Consider the following 20,179-nt stretch of genomic DNA (forward strand, 5'->3'; position numbering starts at 1 on the left):
AAGAGCGAAGTATTGAGGGCATCAATCTGGCTCTGATGAACTCGCTGGCTTTCTTCCTGTTCGTATACTGTTTTTTGAAGTGTCTCCTCAAGAGCGCGTGCTTCATTAGCAAGGTCTGGAGAAGAGAGCTGCTCAATCTGGCTCTGTAAATCAGCCACCTTTTGTTCCATTGTAGAAATCTGAGCCAAGTAGGCTTTACGTTCCAACTGATGAGCCTCTTCTTTAGCTCGAGTCATTTCTTTACTCAGAGAATCTTCATCTACGGGATTATTTTGATGTGCCGTGGAGTTTTCGAGTACATTTACATGATCAATTACTTCCTGATAGCGTTGTAATATCTCGTCCATTTCTTTTAGTGTTTCCTGATGATCTTGCTGGAGTTGAATAAGTTCCTTTTGAAGATGGCGGGCTCGTGCTGCTTCTTCTTCGGCACGTTTTTCAGCAAGGGAAGCGGCTAATGCGGCAGCGGACGCAGCTGTTTCGCGTTCACTAGCGTAACTTCTTCTGTTAACTTGGCGTGCGGATCCCAGATCTTCCTGATGAGCATCGGCCAATCCCGAAGAAACTGGAATTGGTGCAGCAATACTATCCTTTGCGATAAATTTTGGTTCAGAATTAATAGGCTCAGCAGTAGCACCACCAGAAGCAGCAGAAGATTCGGCTATTGTCTTTTGACTGAGTTGATTTTTGAGAGAGTCGCGCTCTGCTTCTAAAAGTGCGTATTTGTTGGATATCTCACTCAATTCTTTTAACATCATCTTCTGAACGTCCGCACTATCGGTTTTCTTGATTTGTTTTCGAAGGTCGACATTGGCTTTCTTGTTTTCTGCAGCAATTGTTTCCATTCGTTCGACTTCTTTAACGAGCTTGGCTCTTTCGGTGTCGCTTGCGGCCAAGCGTTGCTCGAGACTTAGGACATACTGTTCTGTGTTTTCATCTGTCTCCTTAAATTTCATTATTTTACCCTTGAGTTCATTTAGTAAATCTTGGTCACGCAAAGCATCGCTTGCAGACCGCTGGAGTTTGGCCTCTAGCTCTTCGATATAAGACTCGTTACTCTGCTCTCTTTCGAGTGCTTTGGTGAGTCGTGATTTTACATCTCCAATAATCTGCTCTTGGCTATCCAAAAGAGCTTCGCGTTGGGTCAGCTTGGATTGTTGTTCTTCGTAACCTTTGTCTGAGTGACTGAGGGCAGTTCGAGCCAAGGCCAGCTGGCTCTCAAGATTAGCTATACTTTTTTCATATTCTTCGATTACTGGTTCAACAAGATGTTGGAAATCTTGGTCGGTTGGGCCACCGGCCTTGAGTTCATCTTCCTTTTTTCGAATCTGTTCGTATTTTCGGCTTCGTTTAAGCTCGGCCTCAACGACCTTGTTGCGTTCGCGTGTAACAGTAGCTTCGCCGTCAAGTTCTTCTACTTGTCTTTGAAGGTCTGCAATAGTAGCGCGCTGCTCCTGATAAAACTGGTCCATGTCCGTTGGGGGAATAGGTGACGTGCTGTCAGTGTCATCGGAGCCGTATCTGTTGTGTTGGTGTACGACCGATGTGGACGAGCTTAATGAGCCGGATTTTAAGACACGCACTTCCTGTCTAAGCTTTCCGATCATTCCTCTCAGAAGTTCGATGTTGTCTGTAGTCATCCATTCTTCGACCTCGTTTCGTTCGATTCTGTTTTTAATGTTTCGTGCTCGATTGGCGTATTGGAGGGTATTTAGGGTTTCGGAAAGATTGTACTCTACTGGACTGGCGCAGGCGATCATGAGGGTGGTTGCACTTCCGCCAAGGGAATCTTGTAACAAACGGGTCAGTTTGGAGTCACGGTAGGGAATATGGGTGCTTCGTTTTGACGAGTCTCCAAGCGCTGAGATTACATTTCCCAGTGCCAAGAGGCCTGCATTAATGTTGATGCCTTCTTTGCGTCGATCGCCTTCAGCTGCAGTGCGTTTGAGCTATATATATATATATATATATAATTGTAAAAAGTATAATTACTGTCATTAATTTTCGCGGGAAAAAAATCTCCCCCCCTTTCTCAAAGCAAAAACAACAGTAAAAACAACAACAGATTCTTCGAAACAGCTCCCCCTTGATTTGTGCTTATTTTTATTTTTATATGTATATTATGCATGAATAAGTAAATTCTTACCCGTTCACTGCCTGCAAGATCAACAAAATTGAATTTAGAGCTTGTAATAATCCAATCACCTTCCTCTGGTTGGCGGAGATCATTAAGTGAGGGACGTACGTTGAGTGAGCTTGGCGGTCGTTGCCTTGAACCAGTAGATCGGGAAGGTGTAGGACTAGCTGCTCGGCTGAGACTTGCTTGAGAAAGTCCAGATGTTTGGCTTGGCATCCATTTCTCCTGTCGCAGGGATACAGAAAATATGGCGTGAGAGCGTGAGGATTTTTCATTCATGTCAGTTGAGCCTGTGGCTCTGTTTTGGGTTCCTTGTTCAAGATAGCTATAAACAGGAAATATACACAAACACAACAACACAACAACACACCAATACGCACACACACACACACACATATATATATATACAAAAAATATAGAGAGAAAGTAAATTGTTTGGGTCAGTCTATAATGTTCTTCCAATCGACATATATTTTCTTACGCACAAGAGTACGTCGTCTGTGCTGTGTACGACGACTTCCTTGACTCCTGTCCAATAGATGTGTCCCTTTGAATCTTCTCGGATCGTAACCGGCGGTGTTTCTCCGGGTGGGGCAGAATTGAGGAGATCAATGAGTTCTTCGTTGTAGATCTCTACAAAAGAGACCTTGACTGTATATTTTGGCTTTAATGATGGTAATGGTGGTGCCTGAGATGGTGTTGGTGTGCTGATACGAGGTGTTTTTGAGATTCGAGAAAGTGGACGCAGGCGGCCTTTGGAGAGAGTTGTGGCGGTGGTGGAAGAGGATACGGACGAGGTTGGTGACACGGGTCGGATTATGGCAGAATCGGTTTGATGAAGTATATCAAATAATTGAGCCATTGCACGTGGGACAATGCCTTCTTCTTCAGCATTGTATCGACCGCTGTGTTGGGCAGTGCCCATTGTGTATGTTTTTCCAGATGATGTTTGACCCTGTATATCATATTTTAATTTATTATTTCATTATTAGAACACAATTAGAATTTAGGTTAACACAAAAAAAATGTATATATATATATATATATATTTATATATTCTGTAACTTACATAGGCAAGAATTGTAACATTGTACCCTAATATAATAAAACAATAGAATAAAGAATATCATCATAAATATGAATATTTATAATAATTAGAATTGAAATTATGTTTACATAAAGAGGGAGTCGAATATGAAATTAGTATCTAAGCAACCACCACACCTAATTTCCACAACCAGCTAATCTATCTCATGATATTATATATATATTCAATAATAAATAAATAAATAAATAAATAAATAAATAAATAAATAAATAATTTATTAATTTACCATCAACAAATTTCTGAATCAGCTTGTCTCCTAAAGCGGAGAATATCTCGTTTTGGGTGCTGTCTGGTCCAAACACATAATCGAATGTGAAAAGCTTGTTGTGAGGAACAACCTGCACAGTACTCTCGTGAACTTTGAGGACGTCATCCTGAGCCAAATTAGCGAACCGAGGTTGTGCTCGATCTCGCCCGGTCAGTGGCCTTATGCGTAGTGCTGTAAGGAGAAGAATAAGCTTGGCTGCAGGGAGGCGAATAGAAATAAAAGAAAAAGGCTACTTGCCTACTTGAATAGCCGCAGTTTGCTGGCTGTCTTTTGTCATTGTTGGAATGGAATGGCCGGGTATGAATATTGATTGACCTGATCAACACAAGACAATACAAGACAAGACAAGACAAGAATATTTATATATAGAGTTGAACTCTATTCAAATTATAAAATATATAAAAAAAAATGTAGATGAAAGGGAGCGGTGTTGGGCTGTGTCCGTCGGTCGCTTTCAAAGCGTCTTCGCTACTACAGTATCCAATGATAAAGGAGAAGAGGAAGAAAAGCAAGAAGCAATAAGAAAAGAGTAAAAGAGAGAGAGAGAGAGAAAGGAAAGGAAAGGAATTGGAAATAAAGTAATTAACTACTGTGACACTTTGGCTATTTTTTTTATTTTTATTATTTTTTTGCCTCTTTTTCTCTTCCCCGAAAGAATAAATAAATAAATAAATAATCTAAGCTTGTCTCGATCAGTAGGGTTCCACACAAACCTCGTTAACTTCACACACAAAGAAGTAATGAAGAATTGGCAATAAAAGGGTAAAGAGTTTAGAAGCACGTGTAGAGCACTCTATTTAAACACAAGAAAAATTTCTATTACATGCTCTCAATCTTTTCTCTCTCTTGATCTCTTCCCATATATATACATATTTTTTTGGGTGAATTAAAAAATAAAATAAAATAAATCATTTTATATATAGATATATAAATATTTAATAAATATTTTAATATATTCTTTTTATTATGTATTTATTTAATGTCCCTTAATCTAATTGAATGAATTACAGTTGAATTAAGCAGAGTGGAGAGTCTCGAGGAACTTGGTGGCAACGTGCTTGGTGCGCTTGGACTTCTTGGCAGGCTGGGCCTTGGAGACCTTACCAGACTTGCGCTTCAAGTCAGCGACGATCTCGGCACGACGGAGGACCTGAGCGTAGGGGTTGAGGCGGTTCATGACACCCTGGTTGCGGAGAGGGTTCTTCTTCTGGGTGAAGGGACGCTTCTCGTGCTTGTTACCGGCGGGGCGGACAACAGACTGGATTTCATCAGAGTTGATGAGACGGGCAACATCGGGGTTGGTCATGATGTGAGCAGGAAGAACGTAGTCCTTCTTCAAGGTGGCGGGGGTCTCGTAGGTACCGTAGAGAGCATCCAAAAGACCGAAGGCGCTCTTGGTCCAGATGACGAAACGACCGAGGTGACCACCAGGGGCCAACTGCAACAAGTTCAAGCGACGGACGTTGACAACCTCAACACCGGGCAAGTTGCGGAAAGCCTTGACGATACCGTTGTCCTCGTTGTAGATGACAAGGGGACCACGACGCTGACGGTGACGACGGTTACGGAGCTTTCCGACACCAGCACGGAGCTTGCGGGAGTTGGAGACCTTGACGACATCAGCGTAGGCGTTGACGGCCTTCAAGAGAGCGACAGCATCCTTGGTCTTGGTGAGGGTCTCGACATCATCGGCGAGGACGAGGGGAACTTCCTCGATCTTCTCGACACGGTGACCACGGGCCATGACCAACGAAGGAAGAGCAGAAGCAGCCAAAGCGGAGGCAGTGGCGAAACGCTTCTGGTTCAAGTTGGTCTTGATGTGCCACTTGCGCCAGGTCTTGGTAGGGGCGAACATACGACCACCACGGCACATGTTACCGAAAGCAGCCTAATTAAACATGATCATGATGATTAATCTCCAATATTCTCCTTTAAAGATCTAATCTTTATCTCTTTTTTCTCCTCTATTTCCCCCCTAAACTTTTTTGTATTGTTTTTTACCTGACCAGCACGGTGAGTACCAGAACCGTTGACACGGGGAATACGGGCAACAGCACGACCAGTACCCCAGGACTCGGCGGAAGTCTGGTGACCAGCCTTCTCAGAGACAGCGTAGGGCTGACGCTTGTTCTTGGCCATGTTGGTGTGGACAAAGTTGACAATGTCGGGACGGATAGGGGCCTTGAAGACAGCGGGGAGGGGGAGGGTAGCCGAAGCATCCTTGCCGGTCTTGGAGTAGACGTTGATAACGGGTCTGGCAGCCGCGGACTAAATATGTATATGTATGTATGTATATGACATTGATAAGCTATGAGGATTTTTTGGATCGACAGATGGATGAATGGATATCTCTTCTACGCACCATGATGAAGCCTGTTATTAAAGAGAAAGATCAAATGATTCCTATCCAAGAACACCCTTTACCCCAAGGTCCGGGGTTCTAATACTAACTATTTCTCGTCGGGCCAGCACTTGGCTCGGTAGGTATCGACCATATAGTGCATTGGGTGCCAAAATAGGACATCCAAAGAGCCAAATCTGTTTCTAAGCTATTTTTTTTTACTATTCCATTGTCCTTTTCTGCTAATTATTAGACATTTTGATGAATACTTTTTTTGCAACTAAAAAGTTTAACCTTGTCTTATAGGTAACCATGGTGAGTAAACCAATTAAATTATATACACTGCTTCTGTGTTGTATTCTTTTCTTTCTTTCTTTAAACAACAAGTAAATAAATACATATATACTGTAGAACGAAGCATAGAAAAAAAAAGATATATACTTTGTATATATAATATAATTACATCAATATATAAAAAAAAACCAGCTGCTTTCCATTAAATATATGGGTCTGTGAGGTGTCGTACAGCTTATATGAAAGATGTAGCTTTAAATCAATGTAACATGTGCTCCTTTAGATAACTCTTCTCTTTTCTTTTTTTCTTTTTTTTCTTCTTTTTCTCTTAACGAGGTAAAACAGCGATTATATATCCGCTTAAGTAAGATCTCAACAAACAACCCCGAAACCTTGCCTTTCTTTCTTTCCATTTTATTAACAAGTAAATAAAGAAGTATTAGAATCATTTTTTTTTATTTTTATTTATTGTTTGTTAGCATGAATAATGTCCAAGAATGCTCGTTAAAGCAAGAGCAATCGTGCATACCTCTTGACGATGAAAAAGAGTCGGTCGAACCCAAGGAAACAGCAGATCAAACTCCTTTCCGGACCTACCGTATTCGCTTCTACGGTTTATTCCTCATTGCACTATTGAATATCGTTTCGTCTATGAACTGGCTCTCTGTTGCTCCTGTGCCTGATTATGCGTCAGAGTTTTTTGGAAATGCCAGATTGACTTCGGTAAACTGGTTCAGCAATGTTTTTCTGCTGACCTATATTGTTGCCGGACCAGTATCCAGCTATGTATTTGATCATCATAGTATAAAAACCGGTGTAAGTTATTCAAAGATCTTGGATTTAGAAAGTCCCAAAAATATTTGCAAAAGAAATAAAGATGGAATTTCGATATATATATTATCGTGCTTTTTTTTGAAATATGAAAAAAAAAACAGAATGTGGACTTACATTTGCTCTCCTTAGATCCTCCTTGGTGCCTCCCTTCAAACCCTAGGGTCTTGGTTGAGATTCTTTTCTAGCTATGTCAAGAATGACTCTGGGAGATTCGGGCTAGCAATGGTAGGCCAGGTCATTTGTGCCGTCGGTCAACCTTTTATTCTTAATTCATCTACACCCGTGAGTACAAAGCTTTAATGCCTATGTGAATATAATATCCCTTCTCTTCTTCTAATGATAATGAACTTTACAGTATGCCTCTCTTTGGTTTAGTCCCGATGGCCGTAGCTCGGCAAGCATGGTGAGCGGGTTGGGTAAATATGAACTATGCACATTTTGTGCTGAAATAATTTGTTTTTATCTATTCTTCTCTCTTCGTATTCTTCTTCTTGTCGTTGTACTTGTACTTTCATCTGATCTCCTTGTTTAATGATATTTAGCTAATGCAGTCGGCATGGCAGTGGCCGATTTACTCCTTCCTGCCGTCGTACTGGACTCATCAGATATGTGGATAGGTGTAAGTGACAATAACTAGGCTAGGGTTTGTATACTTTATTAATATATTCTGATCCTCTGGGTAGTTTCTCATCATAGCATGTGCAACAACAGCCGTTCTTGTCCCTTCGATATTTATCCCACTCAAACCTAAAACACCACCTTCTTACAGCGCCTCTACGAAGATGGATCACGATCTACCCTTTCACACGGCCGTTCTCCAGCTCTTGCAGAATCGCGATTTCATCATCATTTTCATCACTTTTGGTATTGCGTGCGGTTTATTCTCGACCGTTACCTCATTAATGACACAGATCGTGACTCCATACGGTGTCTCGGTCGACGATGCTGGGTTTTTGGGGGCTGCCTTTATTATTGCTGGTATCGTGGGCGCCGTTGTGGTTGGATTATTTGTCGACAAAACAATGAAACACAAACTTGTACTAAAGACATTTGTACCTGTGGTTGGATTTATGTACCTTGCCCTTTTGTTTGTTGGTAAGCAACTAAAAAAAACATGGTATTAATCCCAACTGTAGAAATCATATATATATATATATATACATATATGTATATATACTCATATGTTAATGATTTATACTTTAGTCAAGGAAGATAATTTTAGTGTAATTATGGTTATATCTGCACTTCTTGGCTTTTTTACGTTTTCATTATTGCCTGTTGCACTTGAATTGAGTGTTGAATGTAAGCTTTTTTTTGTAACCATCTACATACACACGTATATATATATATATATATTCAGATTGAGAAAGAAAAGGCTAAAATATCTTTATTGAATTATACAGGCTCTTATCCAGTATCTGAAGCGGTCTCGAGTTCCATGCTATGGGTATGCTCTCAGGTTTTTGGTCTCATCTTCTTGGTTTCTATGGACGCCCTTCGAGAAGAACACGGAGTTCCGGAAAACAATATGAGACGTGGATTGGTCATGGCAACAGGTTTGGCTATGCCTTTGATGGCATTTGTTGCATTTTATACCAGTCCCAACAAGAGAATGGAAATTGAAAAAAGGAATAGAGTGGATAATCAAACTCATGTATCTCGGATAGTTTAAATTGTCTATATTAATTGCAAACCTCATCTTCATCTTCATCTTCATCTTCATCTTCATTTTTATCTATTTATTTATTTAATTATTTATTGATGATTAATTTATTTACTTTATTTATTTAGTTTCCTACCACTAATCCTATCTAATTATTTTATTATTACTATGATCAATAATATATATTTATTTTAATTTATTTATATAATATAAAAGTGGTATTTGTTAGAATATCTTTAAAAAAGAAAGAAAGAAAGGAAATTGCACCCTTTTTGTGATACATTGCACAAGATTATTAAAAATTAAAAAAGCGCGTGTGAATTAAGGGAAGAAGAAGAAGAAGAAAAAGAAGACTAGGCTTTAACAGCGCATGTGGTAGATTTGCACAAATCAGTAAACTTGGTACGGTCCAATTTGTCGAAGAAGTTCAATCCAGAGGCCTTTTCGATATCTTCCAGTTTGACCTGGAAGCTTGTAAGAGCTGTGCTGGTGGCAATGGCCTTGTTTGGCAAGACAAATGCGGCCAATGCGTATGTGTCAGAGGTGGGGATCAACAAGACCTTGTAGAAATGAGTTGGTACAGACAGATTGGGAACATCACCAAGAACACTGTAAGTCATTGTGTATGCAGCAGGACCTGAACGCTTGACCTTGCGCTTAGTTACACTAGCGGACGAAGTTCCGTTGTTGAGTTGGGGCAAGAATAGAGGACCAGTGTAGACATAGACATCAGCATAAGATGCGGTCAAGGTACGGCAAAATGCTTCCAAATAAGCCCAGTCTGTTAAGATGTAATTGATACAAAAGATAAAAATAATAATTAGCACAAAAATAATTACTACTACAACAATTATAAACATTACATTGACGGTTGAAACCTGCTCCAACCTGAGGGCACATGTTGGTCAGGTAGAAGGTCTGGTCCATAGCATCTTGGGTGGCCACACCGTCTGCTGCCGGGGCCATGTGTCCACGGTCATACCCGCTAAGTTTGTAGTCACTCAAGAGAGCGCGGTAGAGAGATGGAATTGCAGTGTCCTCTTGGAAGTTGGATCTGTCGCGGTCAACACCAGAGCCCTTGATGATAGAATCAGCAGTCAAATGCTCTCCGACCCAGTCAGGAATACGGTCACGACGATTGTATGAAGTGACATAGGCATCTCGTTGAATCAGATCATGAATAGGGCCTAAAATGATCGAAAGAACGAAACAATGAAACAATGAAAACAGGCAAAAAATTAAAAATAAAGTGAGAAAACCGACACAGATTTTTGTGTACCTTTTTTGATGCTGTTATTATTATTTTATATATATATTCTTTCTTTATTTGTTTGTTTGTCTGACAAAAGTTTCTCTTACCTGGGTTACCAAACTGCAAAACAGTAGAGCTGTCTTCAATTGCACGAGTGGCATGGTGTCCCATGCTAACACAATGACTAGCATCTCTGGGATTGTACATGACCATCGACATTAAGCCCAGACAGAATCCACCGGTAAGCCAAAAGAACTGAGTAATAACAGCCATAGTAATTCTTTGTTTGTTTGTCTGTTTTTTGAAAAAGAAAGAAGAAGAGAAATGTGTGGTTCAAGGGGAAGGAGTGTGTCGATCTATTCTATCCTAGGGTACTATTTCTTATATATATAGGCATTTACATATATATATATATATATGTATGTATGTGATTGTATGCTCTATACTCTTTGATCACGTTTTTTCTTGATAGGTTATTTCAATTGTGGATTAATAAGACTAAAACAAATAATGATAGGCTTTAGTTTACACAAGCGATCGATTACATTATGATCGATATTAAACTTGAACGACGTATAGGAGCCCTTATCTGAGACACGTAGAATACTACAGGGTATATGTGGTATATCTATAAGTATGTTTGCATGATTGGTGGCGCCAGAGAACATAATATTGAATAAAACTAGCAATTATGGGATATCTACCCTTTTTTATATATTTAAATTTGGAGCTAAAAAGCGTGCTTCATTTTGCAATACATTTGATCGGTATGTTTGAAGATAGCAGTTAAAAAGTCAGTTATATTTAATAAATTAAAATAAAATAGGCTCGAAATGGGCAAATAAAATGACCAAAGAAGATGCCAAGACTAGCTTTTGCTTATATTTATTTATTTGATCTAGAATAATACAATTTCTTGTACCTCTTTATGTTGTATTGTATTTAGTGTCTAGACGGTATATCTGCGCCCGACCAATAAAATATACTAACATAAGCTAATCTTGTTACATATACATATTTATTGAATTTGATACTAATAACGCCTAAATATGCGTTTTTATTTTATTAAAAAAATTCTTTTTTTTTTGTGTTTACTATAAATCTAATTGGAAGAATAAAAATGGTAGTTGAATTGAATACAGTAGAGTAGAGTAGAATAGAGTAAAGTAGAGGAGGGGGTGGGAAGGCGTTACTTATTATGTTGTGTGAACACACACGCACAACAAGAATAAAAAATAATAAAATATATATTTCTTGGGAGAGGAGGAGGGAAGGGCTTTAAGAAATATATAATATATAAAAAAAAATGTTACAATATGATTAAATAATAAGAGGTGGGGGGGAATGCAAATGAAGATGTATACATCTAAATAAAATAATGTACAAAGTAGCGAAATCCATCCTGGGTAGAATGGTGTATAGTATATATGTGACTGGAAGAGGGAGGGCTATATATATATATGAAAGGATTTTGTTTTAAAGAAATAAATAAAATAAATAGAATAGAATATATAAATAAATATATAAAGAAGTGCAAGGATTAAAACGTAGGAGAAAGGGTGGCATAGTAGTTCGTGTGGGTGTGACTGGTAGGGTGAATTGGCTGTGGAGTTTGTGCAATATTGAAATGACTGGAAAGTTGAACCATTGCTTTTGCAGCATTGGTCTTGACCACCTCATCTTTGTCAAAAATAGATGGGCAAGGGTAGTGGTTGTCTGGGATTATGTAACGAAGAGGTGGAAGTTGTACCATGTGTGTGTCTTCATTGTCGTAAAAGGCACGCTTGTTCAGAGATGGCGAAAGTGTAGGGGTTTGGCTTCCCGGAGATTCTCTCTTGTTGTGTTCGGATTGGACAAAAGTCGCCCTGGAAAAAGGGTGCTCCAGACCACGTTGTACGAAACCAAACTCGTTACACATCTGTTGTTGCGGAGAGATGAACTTTGTGGTACATAGTGGAACAAAGCTTGGTTTTGTCAAGGGGTGGGAAGGCGTGAGATGATGCATTGATGCTGAACTTGGCTCGCTACAGGTGCTTTCGGTTCCACTGTTACTGCTCATGCTGTCTCGTCTGCTATGGATAGGCATGGGTACATCTTGGTGAGTGTCGACCATTGGAGGACGGCCAGACTGAGATCTCCAACCGCTGTATCCAGTTGGTGTGTATAGTGGCGATTGGTCATCAAGAGAATATGAGCCTTGAACTGAGACATGGGTGTCAACCACGGGAAAACCCGTATCCTGGTCTAATCGTCTAAACTTGCTGGCGGATTTCTGAGGGCAAGTAGAGTCGTCTGTGCTTGGGTACCAGCTTGAGGGTGTGAGCGAATGGGCCTCAGTTGGCGGGGGGCTAACGGACAAATTTTGAATAGAATGTTTTCGTTTGCGTGACCCAGATCTGATAACAAAGAGAAAAGTCAGCGTCTGTGTTTCGTTTCTTTAAAGTTTTTTTTTCTTTCTTTTTTTCTTTTTCATTATAATAGATTTGAATAATTGATTATCTTAATATTTTATATTCGCATCTTACAATTGAGATCTGTGTTCTTTTCGAATGCGAATGCGAGCTCCTTGGTCAGAGAACGTACGTGAGAGAAAGGTGGAGTCTAGCATTCCTGAGAAGGATCTTGCCGAATAAACTGTAAAGATTTCCGAGAACATTGCGACACTGGCATTAGCACCTGAACTATATAGAAATTCAAGTAGGAAACGCCTTATTTTGAGTTACACGGATCATGATAAATTAGAGCAATAAAATAATATGTGCGAGACTTACGCTGTGATCTCGAACAGAGTGAATTTTAATCGGAATCTTCCTTCAACCTTGACCGACAAATCACCAAAAATAAAAAATCCTCCATCTGATAAAAACCAAAAAAAAAAACACAAAAAAAAAAGAAAATGGTTGGGGCTTAGCATCACTGAACACAAATCGTGTCCTTTGACAGACATTAATTACCATTATTGTCAATGTCTTTGAGTTTGTACAGCGAAGACACAGCTTGGCCAGACAAAGCATTGTGATTTGGAGTGTAGATCTCATTATCATCGCTCCAGTGAGCCAGATTGGCACACATAAAAAAACTAGGAGCCTGCAAAAAATTTCTTCATAACATAACAACTGAGTAAGTAAAAAATTGACTTGGAAAACTCCCGGGAAATTGCACTCACTGCGTCTCCTGTGGTAAGGCATCTTGTAATCTGATTTGAATGATAGGAGGGGGGTCAAGAGTCCGACGATCTGGAGAAATAACCGGGTAAATACTCGTTGGAACTAACTGCTTTATTGAAAGCAGAAATAAAAATAAAGTAAAACAATAGACTACGCACCTCTTTCATTATTAGTGCTAATACGCGTCTGTATTGGCTGTTGGCGAGCTCTTAGCACAAATCGTCTTTAGATGATAGTGATAAAAAGAAACAAAGGGTGAGTGGGTTTGGTAAGACTTGATCTTTTGGGAGCTTGAATACGTCATACTAATGATTATCTGATCAAGGACTTGTTAGTTACCTTGGTGATATTCTCGTCTGCTCATCATTTGCGATATAATTATATGTATGTGCTGAAGATGCTTTTGACATAGTGAAGAGCTAAGAGGAAGAAGCAAGAAACGGAAAGAAAAGCGGAAAGACGAGAAAAACTAAAGGTTGTGCAAGAAAAAGAAGATCTGATAAAAAAAATAACACGCTTGTATGGTAATTTAGGCGGAGACGTTTGGTTGATGAGCGGGAAAGAGAAGAGTTGTTCTTCTGTACTTTATCATGGATTTTTATATATTTTTGATCATCCGACCAATAAAGTCCAAAAAAATAAATACGTCGAACATAAAGCAATGTATTTAATGTTATGTTAGCGTCCTTGGCTAACCTTGCATTGCACACTCAAATTGAACTCAAATGGCAGAATTAGCGACCTTTTAAAGATAGCTGCCTACAATTACACATGTGTGTACAAATATTGTATTTTCAAAGCATCGTTGGCTTTAAAGAGATTTTTTTTAAAAAAATTGATAATCGCAAGTCAAATAATTCACTTAATTGATTTATATTATTGTATTATTATTATTCTCCTACTATAAAAACCCTTGTAGTTTTGTTTTGTTCTGGGTATTTACTCTAAACAAATCTCAGCCATTGGCTTATATGGTCATTGGGATTGATGCTGAATTGAACAATTGAGCTTGGGGTTATTAATATTAATATGCCAATATATATCCGGATAAACAGTAGGAATTGATGTGATGTTTATTGTAAAGCTGGCATATTATTTTATTATCAAACTCTCAATTTCATCAATGGGTTCTAGAATCAGTGTTTTCTTCTAGGAACCATTGAATTTCTTTTGCTAAAAAACAATTTGGTGTGCTTTATATTTTGAGATCGATAAAAAGATTCTTAAAGTAGTGTGCACCACTATCTACTAAATATACCTCAAGTAGTCAAACATATGTATGGTGTACATGGACTGCAACCTTATTTGTAAACAAGGTTACTAGATACATGTTAGTAAATACTGTTCAAAGATTAGTAAACTAAAAAATGAGAATGCATTAAAACTAAACAAGTACTCCACGGTATCCATTTTTTTAAAGAGATACTCTTATCAAAACCCCAATGAACCATTCTTACTTTGCCATTTTAAATAATCCAAAGTAATAAAAACGAGCTATTTTTCTTTAGCTATCATCTTCTTGCACATACAAAACCAGGAAAATTAAGCATATCTTTTTTGTAGATGTGAAAACGTGCAAATATAAACAACAGGTGTGCAAAAAAACTTTTTTTAAAGAAAAAGCTACAGTCATTATATGCAAATAAAATGCACAAGGTTTATCTCTTTTGTTCTTTTTGCTGTAGCCAGCCATTGCTGTTATTGTTTTGTCTTTTTTTTTTAAGAAAAATGAAGCCGTTTCAGAATATGATTTATTAAAGTCATACACTTACTTATGGGCAAGATCTATTTAATATTCAACTTTTGATTTAAGATAATAATAAGAATAACACTGTAATTAAAGAGGTTATATTTTATGGTATGCGTTATTTTAGAACACTTCTTAAAGATATTATACATGCCCACTTAAAATTTTAAGTTTTCCTGATTAATGAATAAAAAACAAATTAAGCTTTTTTATGGTGAACAATATATTTAACTTTGTAAGTAGTAAGTCAAGAATGAAATTATGTATGCATATATATGTATGTGTATGTATATACTTTTACTCATTGATAACTAATATACATTCATAAGCACACAGTCGATAAACGACTGCAAACTAATATACATTAGACTCCATCTCAAAAATACAGCTGTCAATATTCATGCTTTCTTGGGTTGTACTTTGCGTGCAAGATGGTCAGTCCATTTCATACTGGCTTTTGACGATATCCCCTTCAGCTACAACATAGCTGCGACGATGGCTATTTTAGCTGTCATGAGAGTAAAAACGAGACTGTCCCTAACTACGTACGGTCCTTTAGTTGTATCTATATGTCGCAATTTGAATTGCCAATAAATAATACAGAAAAAAGTATACATTGGATAATTCGGTTACCCATTTTATGGCAAAGTTTTCAAGCAGTAAATTAACCTTATTTTTATATTCATTAATTTTATATGAATAACCTGCTGTATATATTTTTCAATCCACCAAACCAGATCAAGCTACCGGGATTGCACTTTTCTTGATTTTTCAATTGTATATTTATATATAATATACATATAATATTCAGAATTAATCTTGGGTATCAAATCAATGATAGTTCAGTTTACAAGAAAAGAACAAATAAGAATAAAAGAAAGAAAGACAGATCAACAGTCGTGAGATTCGATAATAATTGAATTTTAGTAATTAAAATTATATTTATTGCTAAGATATGTAAGTGTGGGATCGAAATTCATTCCAAATAAAGAAATTACAGTAACACAATACAAGAATCTAATCAACATTTCCATTATTGCTGACATTCAGTATTTATCACACAGAAAGAGAGAGAGAGAGAGAGTTTGATGTAATATTTTACTACCTAATATAGTTTTTTAAAGATGACATAATGCTTTATTGGCATATTAAAATTAATAAATTAAAGATGTGGGGAAATACATTTTGTTGAAGATGTTATTTAATGATAATAGTACTATTAACATATACATACATATGCTGTAAATCTATGAAAATATTCCTTTGTCAAAAGCCAATTGAAATGTATTTTATTTTGTTATTATTATTTTTTAAAAAAAAACCACCCACACTGTAAGATCTAATGATAATTGATACTTATATCAGCAGAAGAAAATATACCCCTGAATACAAATACAAAGAAAATCCTAATGACATATTCTTCAATTGAAAAGAGGATCTTATTTTGACACTAATTGTATTTTTTATGCGTCAGCTTTAATATCAGCATCACGTGATCCGTAAAGATATACGAGTATTTAAGCTTTAGCATCAAAATAAATTCAATACAAAATACCACAACATGTCTGCCTCCGTACCTACAACTCAGATTTTCAAGGATAACATCTTTGCCGGAAAAGTGCTGCTTTGTTCCGGTGGTGGAAGTGGAATCTGTAGAGGAATGACCGAAGCTGTTCTTCGTCATGGTGCCAAGGCTGTAATCATCAGCAGAAGGTTAACATCATAAGATGGCAAACTGGAATATATATATATTTAAGCCTAACTTTATATTTAATGTATACATAAAAGTTTGGATAAGCTTGAGAAGGCTGCAAAGGAAATGCGCGAATCTACTGGTGGAGAGGTTATGTAAGTAAATATACTATAACGCTTTATATATATATATATATATATAAGTAAATAAATAAAAGCATAAAAACATTCCTTTGGTGCCTGAGCTTATTTTATTCCATAGTGCAATTGCTGCAGATGTCCGTAAGCCTGAGCAGCTTGAGGAAGCTGTTAGAAAAACAGTAGAACGATTCGGACATATCGATTATTTGATCAATGGTGCAGCTGGAAACTTCTTGGCTCCTTTCGAAAACTTGTCTTATAATGCTTTCCGTACTGTTATTGAAATCGATCTTCTCGGTAATTCTAAGCCATAGACTTTTTTTCTTGTAAAAAAGTCTAGAAACTAAAACAAAAACAAATGTTTATCTATTTCTTAGGTACATTTAACCTCACCAAGGCTGCATTGAAACACATTAAAGCTAGCAAAGGCGCTATTATCAATGTGAGCGCTACTTTGTACTACACAGGTACTCCTTTCCAGCAGCACGCAGGATCAGCAAAGGCTGCTATTGATGTAAGTCGATATTGATTGCCTACAGACATATGTAATTTACATGTCGTATTTTCAATGTCAAAAGGCACTCACCAAACATTGGGCTGTTGAACTTGGCCCACACGGCGTCCGTAAGTAACCTTTGATAGCGTGTGTGTACACCTTTATTGTATAATAATCTAATGTGACATATGGTTCTCTTAATATAGGTGTTAATGGTATGGTTATGTCAAATATATAAAAAGATTGATAGCATGGATTACATCTAATAAATAATAATTTGACTTGCATTGTCTGCTGGGAACGACAGGTATTGCTCCAGGCCCAATTGTAAGTGTAAAATTATATACCTGATCTACATGTGCATTGTATCTAACTTGAATTCATAGGAATCAACTGTAAGTGACATTGTTTAGATTATAGAGTCATGTGGATGAAACGTTGATATTATAAACCTTTGATCGTAGGTTGGTATGGAAAAGCTTGGTCCTCAATTTGATGCAACAGCAGTTCCATTACAGGTAATATATATATATAGCTCCAGGAAAATTTTATATTTTTATTGACATTACATAATCTCTATAGCGTATGGGAAGTGTTGAGGATATTGCACAGTCAACCGTCTTCCTTTTCTCTGATGCCGCAAACTGGATCAGTGGTGTAACTCTAGTCGTAGATGGTAAGTAATTGTGTGCTTACAATGAGGTTCTTGTTAAAAGGCAAATAACTGGAATTTACCAATTTTATTCTTATTTTTTAGGCGGACATTGGCTCAATGCTACTTACCCAGGTTACCCTGATTTCATTCTCACTCCACTCCAAGGAAAGCTCTGAGTTAATACATCAGTGCATTCAATATCTCCAGGATTATAAAATAAATAAAATAAAATAAAATATTTCAAAAAAACAGTACAGTACTATTATGTAACCCCTTAAAGCAAAATATGCACAGTATAGGCACCAGCACCAGGAAACTTTCTTACACTGTCTAAATATTGCATTTTGTACGCCTCGTTTCACATCAAAGTCGCCCGAATTACAATTAATGGGCAAATGACTGACCTATCAATAATGTTTAACTATAACTCCATATCAGGTCATTCTCTTTTTAAAGCTATTTTCTCTTTATCTGTTTACGTCAGGATACACACACCATGCCATATTAATGTACATAATCTAATTATTTGAGGCAATCAATTAAAAATAAACCTAACTTATATTTTACCAAGGGTAGATACTATTTTCAATGTATTGAAATGTAATATTTAAAAATTACGCTAGGTTTGCTGTGTAAAGTGTGATTCTTGTCTTTGTCAAGAAAAAATAACTACTTAAAAATCCCAAAAACAAATTAAAGTGTATATTGAAAGGAAAAGAAAGAAGGATATAAATGACACCCTCATAGCCAACCAAACAAATATATCAAGCAGTAGATTATTTGATTTCCTTTTTACTATTACTAGAAAAAATCAAGTGGCTAATATTGTCTCGCTAATTCTTAATCCAAACAAATTTACAGAATAAGATGCTTGAGATACCTACAAATTTAGGAAATACACACGGAAAATGTAGAAGACAACAATATGTACTATTAGAGCATTGTGTATTCACAGAATAATATTACAACTGCTTAAGTAAAGATCATTTTTTAAAAGTAGTATATCTTGTGCTTTAGTAAGAATAAATGCAAAATAAATAGCTTTTTATTTACTGTACTAAAGAAATTGTGGATTTGTAGTAATCTACCATTATTTTCTTGGATATAGAATTTTTCTAAGTCGGTAAAAGACCCTTTTTTCCAATTTTTTTTTGTAATTTAAAACTATACGTAAAATCCTGCTGAGTACACATATGGTAATGGACCCTGATATGAGTCAATTCTAACACGAAAAGTTGAAACATGTTAATAATCTGGACCATTAGCCAGCTCCTAACATAATTTTCTCCAGCTTGCTTTCCGCCCAGGCCACTATATTAATTCTAACTCATTTCAAGTACGGTCCAAGCACGGTTCATTGACCCGATGCATTACACCCAAAGTTTGATATATTAGAGAGAATGTAGACTTGTAGCAGATTTCCATATATATATTTTCCACCGGTAATAGAGAAACATATCAGTGGTAATCAAAACCTTTATATTGTCTCGCTAACACTCTTTACTAAATAGTTACAAAATCTGCTATTCACAGTGATATTGGTTATTGGGCCACGCATTTTCGCGCAGTTTTTTTTTTTTTTTAAAAAAAGACTTCTTGAGCAATACTTGAGCAATAAATGTCAAAGATTATTTAAGTTGTGAATTTTAATGTGCCTCACTGGACTACTTACACATGTAGAAGTACTTTGCTTAATCAATTTGGATGTATATCTGATTCTTTATATATAATTTATGGTGTGTTCGGGGATAAATATATAAGTTTTTAGGTGCTTTTCAAAGTTCCATGACTTTTGCTACAGACAAGTTATTGAGAATTGCTTAAACATGTTTTATAGGGAAGACTCTTCCGAATAACTCTTGTTTAAAAGATTCTCAAAACAAGGCTTGAATAAAAAGTCATGGACCTTCAAAGTCAAGAGGTATCAATAGAAAATAGTGGAGTTTCAGCTTTTTTTTTTTTATATTGAAATGAAAAAGAGAGTCACTATAGCAACAGGTACATTTCAATGTTCCTAAAAAAGATTATTGTGTAACGTAAAATACTATTTTTCGATTTTCTTTCTATCTATATCGGGAATTGAATATATTCTACTATCGGAGTTTTCTTGGGGTAAAATTGAAAAGATTTCAAAACTTTGATGTTTATGCTCGAACACACCATACTATTTTGATCTAAATGTACCTTTTATTATTATTAAATAATTCCTCCTTTCAGCGGTAACTTCAACAATATTTTAATAGTAAATATTTGCTTAAATAAATATACTTGAAATCCTAGTAGCTATGGTAATAAAGCCTCGATATACATTCATATGGCGTAAAGCATAGAATTAGTTTCCTAATAATTTATATAGCATCGCGACCTTAAGTTGACCCACACAG

General features: G+C 36.8%; 6 protein-coding genes across 6 annotated transcripts; 2 read left to right on the forward strand and 4 right to left on the reverse strand.

Moving 5' to 3' along the window:
• Positions 1–1,856: 1,856 nt before the first annotated feature.
• PHYBLDRAFT_90417 (hypothetical protein) lies at positions 1,857–3,685 on the reverse strand (the record flags this gene model as incomplete). Its single annotated transcript, XM_018443752.1, has 6 exons — positions 1,857–1,949; positions 2,147–2,462; positions 2,623–2,783; positions 2,946–3,092; positions 3,207–3,232; positions 3,472–3,685. Coding segments are annotated over 6 exons (957 nt in total), but the record flags the coding sequence as incomplete, so codon positions are not given.
• Positions 3,686–4,392: 707 nt separating this feature from the next.
• On the reverse strand, positions 4,393–5,887 carry PHYBLDRAFT_120760 (hypothetical protein). Its single transcript, XM_018428758.1, has 3 exons — positions 5,876–5,887; positions 5,515–5,781; positions 4,393–5,401 (listed from the first exon to the last, which is right to left on the reverse strand). Exons 1-3 carry the CDS (start codon positions 5,876–5,878, stop codon positions 4,529–4,531), a joined length of 1,143 nt encoding a protein of 380 aa, XP_018299013.1. The 5' UTR covers positions 5,879–5,887; the 3' UTR covers positions 4,393–4,528.
• Positions 5,888–6,628: 741 nt separating this feature from the next.
• PHYBLDRAFT_161609 (hypothetical protein) lies at positions 6,629–8,654 on the forward strand (the record flags this gene model as incomplete). Its single annotated transcript, XM_018434435.1, has 7 exons — positions 6,629–6,964; positions 7,112–7,264; positions 7,338–7,398; positions 7,525–7,601; positions 7,666–8,077; positions 8,186–8,284; positions 8,386–8,654. 7 exons carry the CDS (start codon positions 6,629–6,631, stop codon positions 8,652–8,654), a joined length of 1,407 nt encoding a protein of 468 aa, XP_018299014.1.
• A 344-nt stretch (positions 8,655–8,998) lies between these two features.
• On the reverse strand, positions 8,999–10,068 carry PHYBLDRAFT_105245 (hypothetical protein; the record flags this gene model as incomplete). The annotated part of the gene is made up of 3 exons (XM_018427890.1): positions 8,999–9,426; positions 9,509–9,832; positions 10,005–10,068. The coding sequence occupies 3 exons, from the start codon at positions 10,066–10,068 to the stop codon at positions 8,999–9,001; spliced, it is 816 nt and encodes a 271-aa protein (XP_018299015.1).
• A 1,369-nt stretch (positions 10,069–11,437) lies between these two features.
• Positions 11,438–13,474, reverse strand: PHYBLDRAFT_138522 (hypothetical protein; the record flags this gene model as incomplete). Its single annotated transcript, XM_018430014.1, has 7 exons — positions 11,438–12,293; positions 12,423–12,578; positions 12,669–12,753; positions 12,852–12,976; positions 13,064–13,133; positions 13,223–13,287; positions 13,404–13,474. The coding sequence occupies 7 exons, from the start codon at positions 13,472–13,474 to the stop codon at positions 11,438–11,440; spliced, it is 1,428 nt and encodes a 475-aa protein (XP_018299016.1).
• Positions 13,475–16,368: 2,894 nt separating this feature from the next.
• Positions 16,369–18,070, forward strand: PHYBLDRAFT_176572 (hypothetical protein). The gene is made up of 11 exons (XM_018437799.1): positions 16,369–16,524; positions 16,600–16,659; positions 16,766–16,941; positions 17,022–17,158; positions 17,223–17,268; positions 17,347–17,355; positions 17,448–17,467; positions 17,527–17,535; positions 17,605–17,658; positions 17,723–17,816; positions 17,898–18,070. Exons 1-11 carry the CDS (start codon positions 16,373–16,375, stop codon positions 17,969–17,971), a joined length of 831 nt encoding a protein of 276 aa, XP_018299017.1. The 5' UTR covers positions 16,369–16,372; the 3' UTR covers positions 17,972–18,070.
• Positions 18,071–20,179: the final 2,109 nt, after the last annotated feature.

The sequence above is a fragment of the Phycomyces blakesleeanus genome (assembly GCF_001638985.1).
Source record: "Phycomyces blakesleeanus NRRL 1555(-) unplaced genomic scaffold PHYBLscaffold_1, whole genome shotgun sequence".
In the NCBI taxonomy this organism is placed as follows: Eukaryota; Fungi; Mucoromycota; class Mucoromycetes; order Mucorales; family Phycomycetaceae; genus Phycomyces; species Phycomyces blakesleeanus.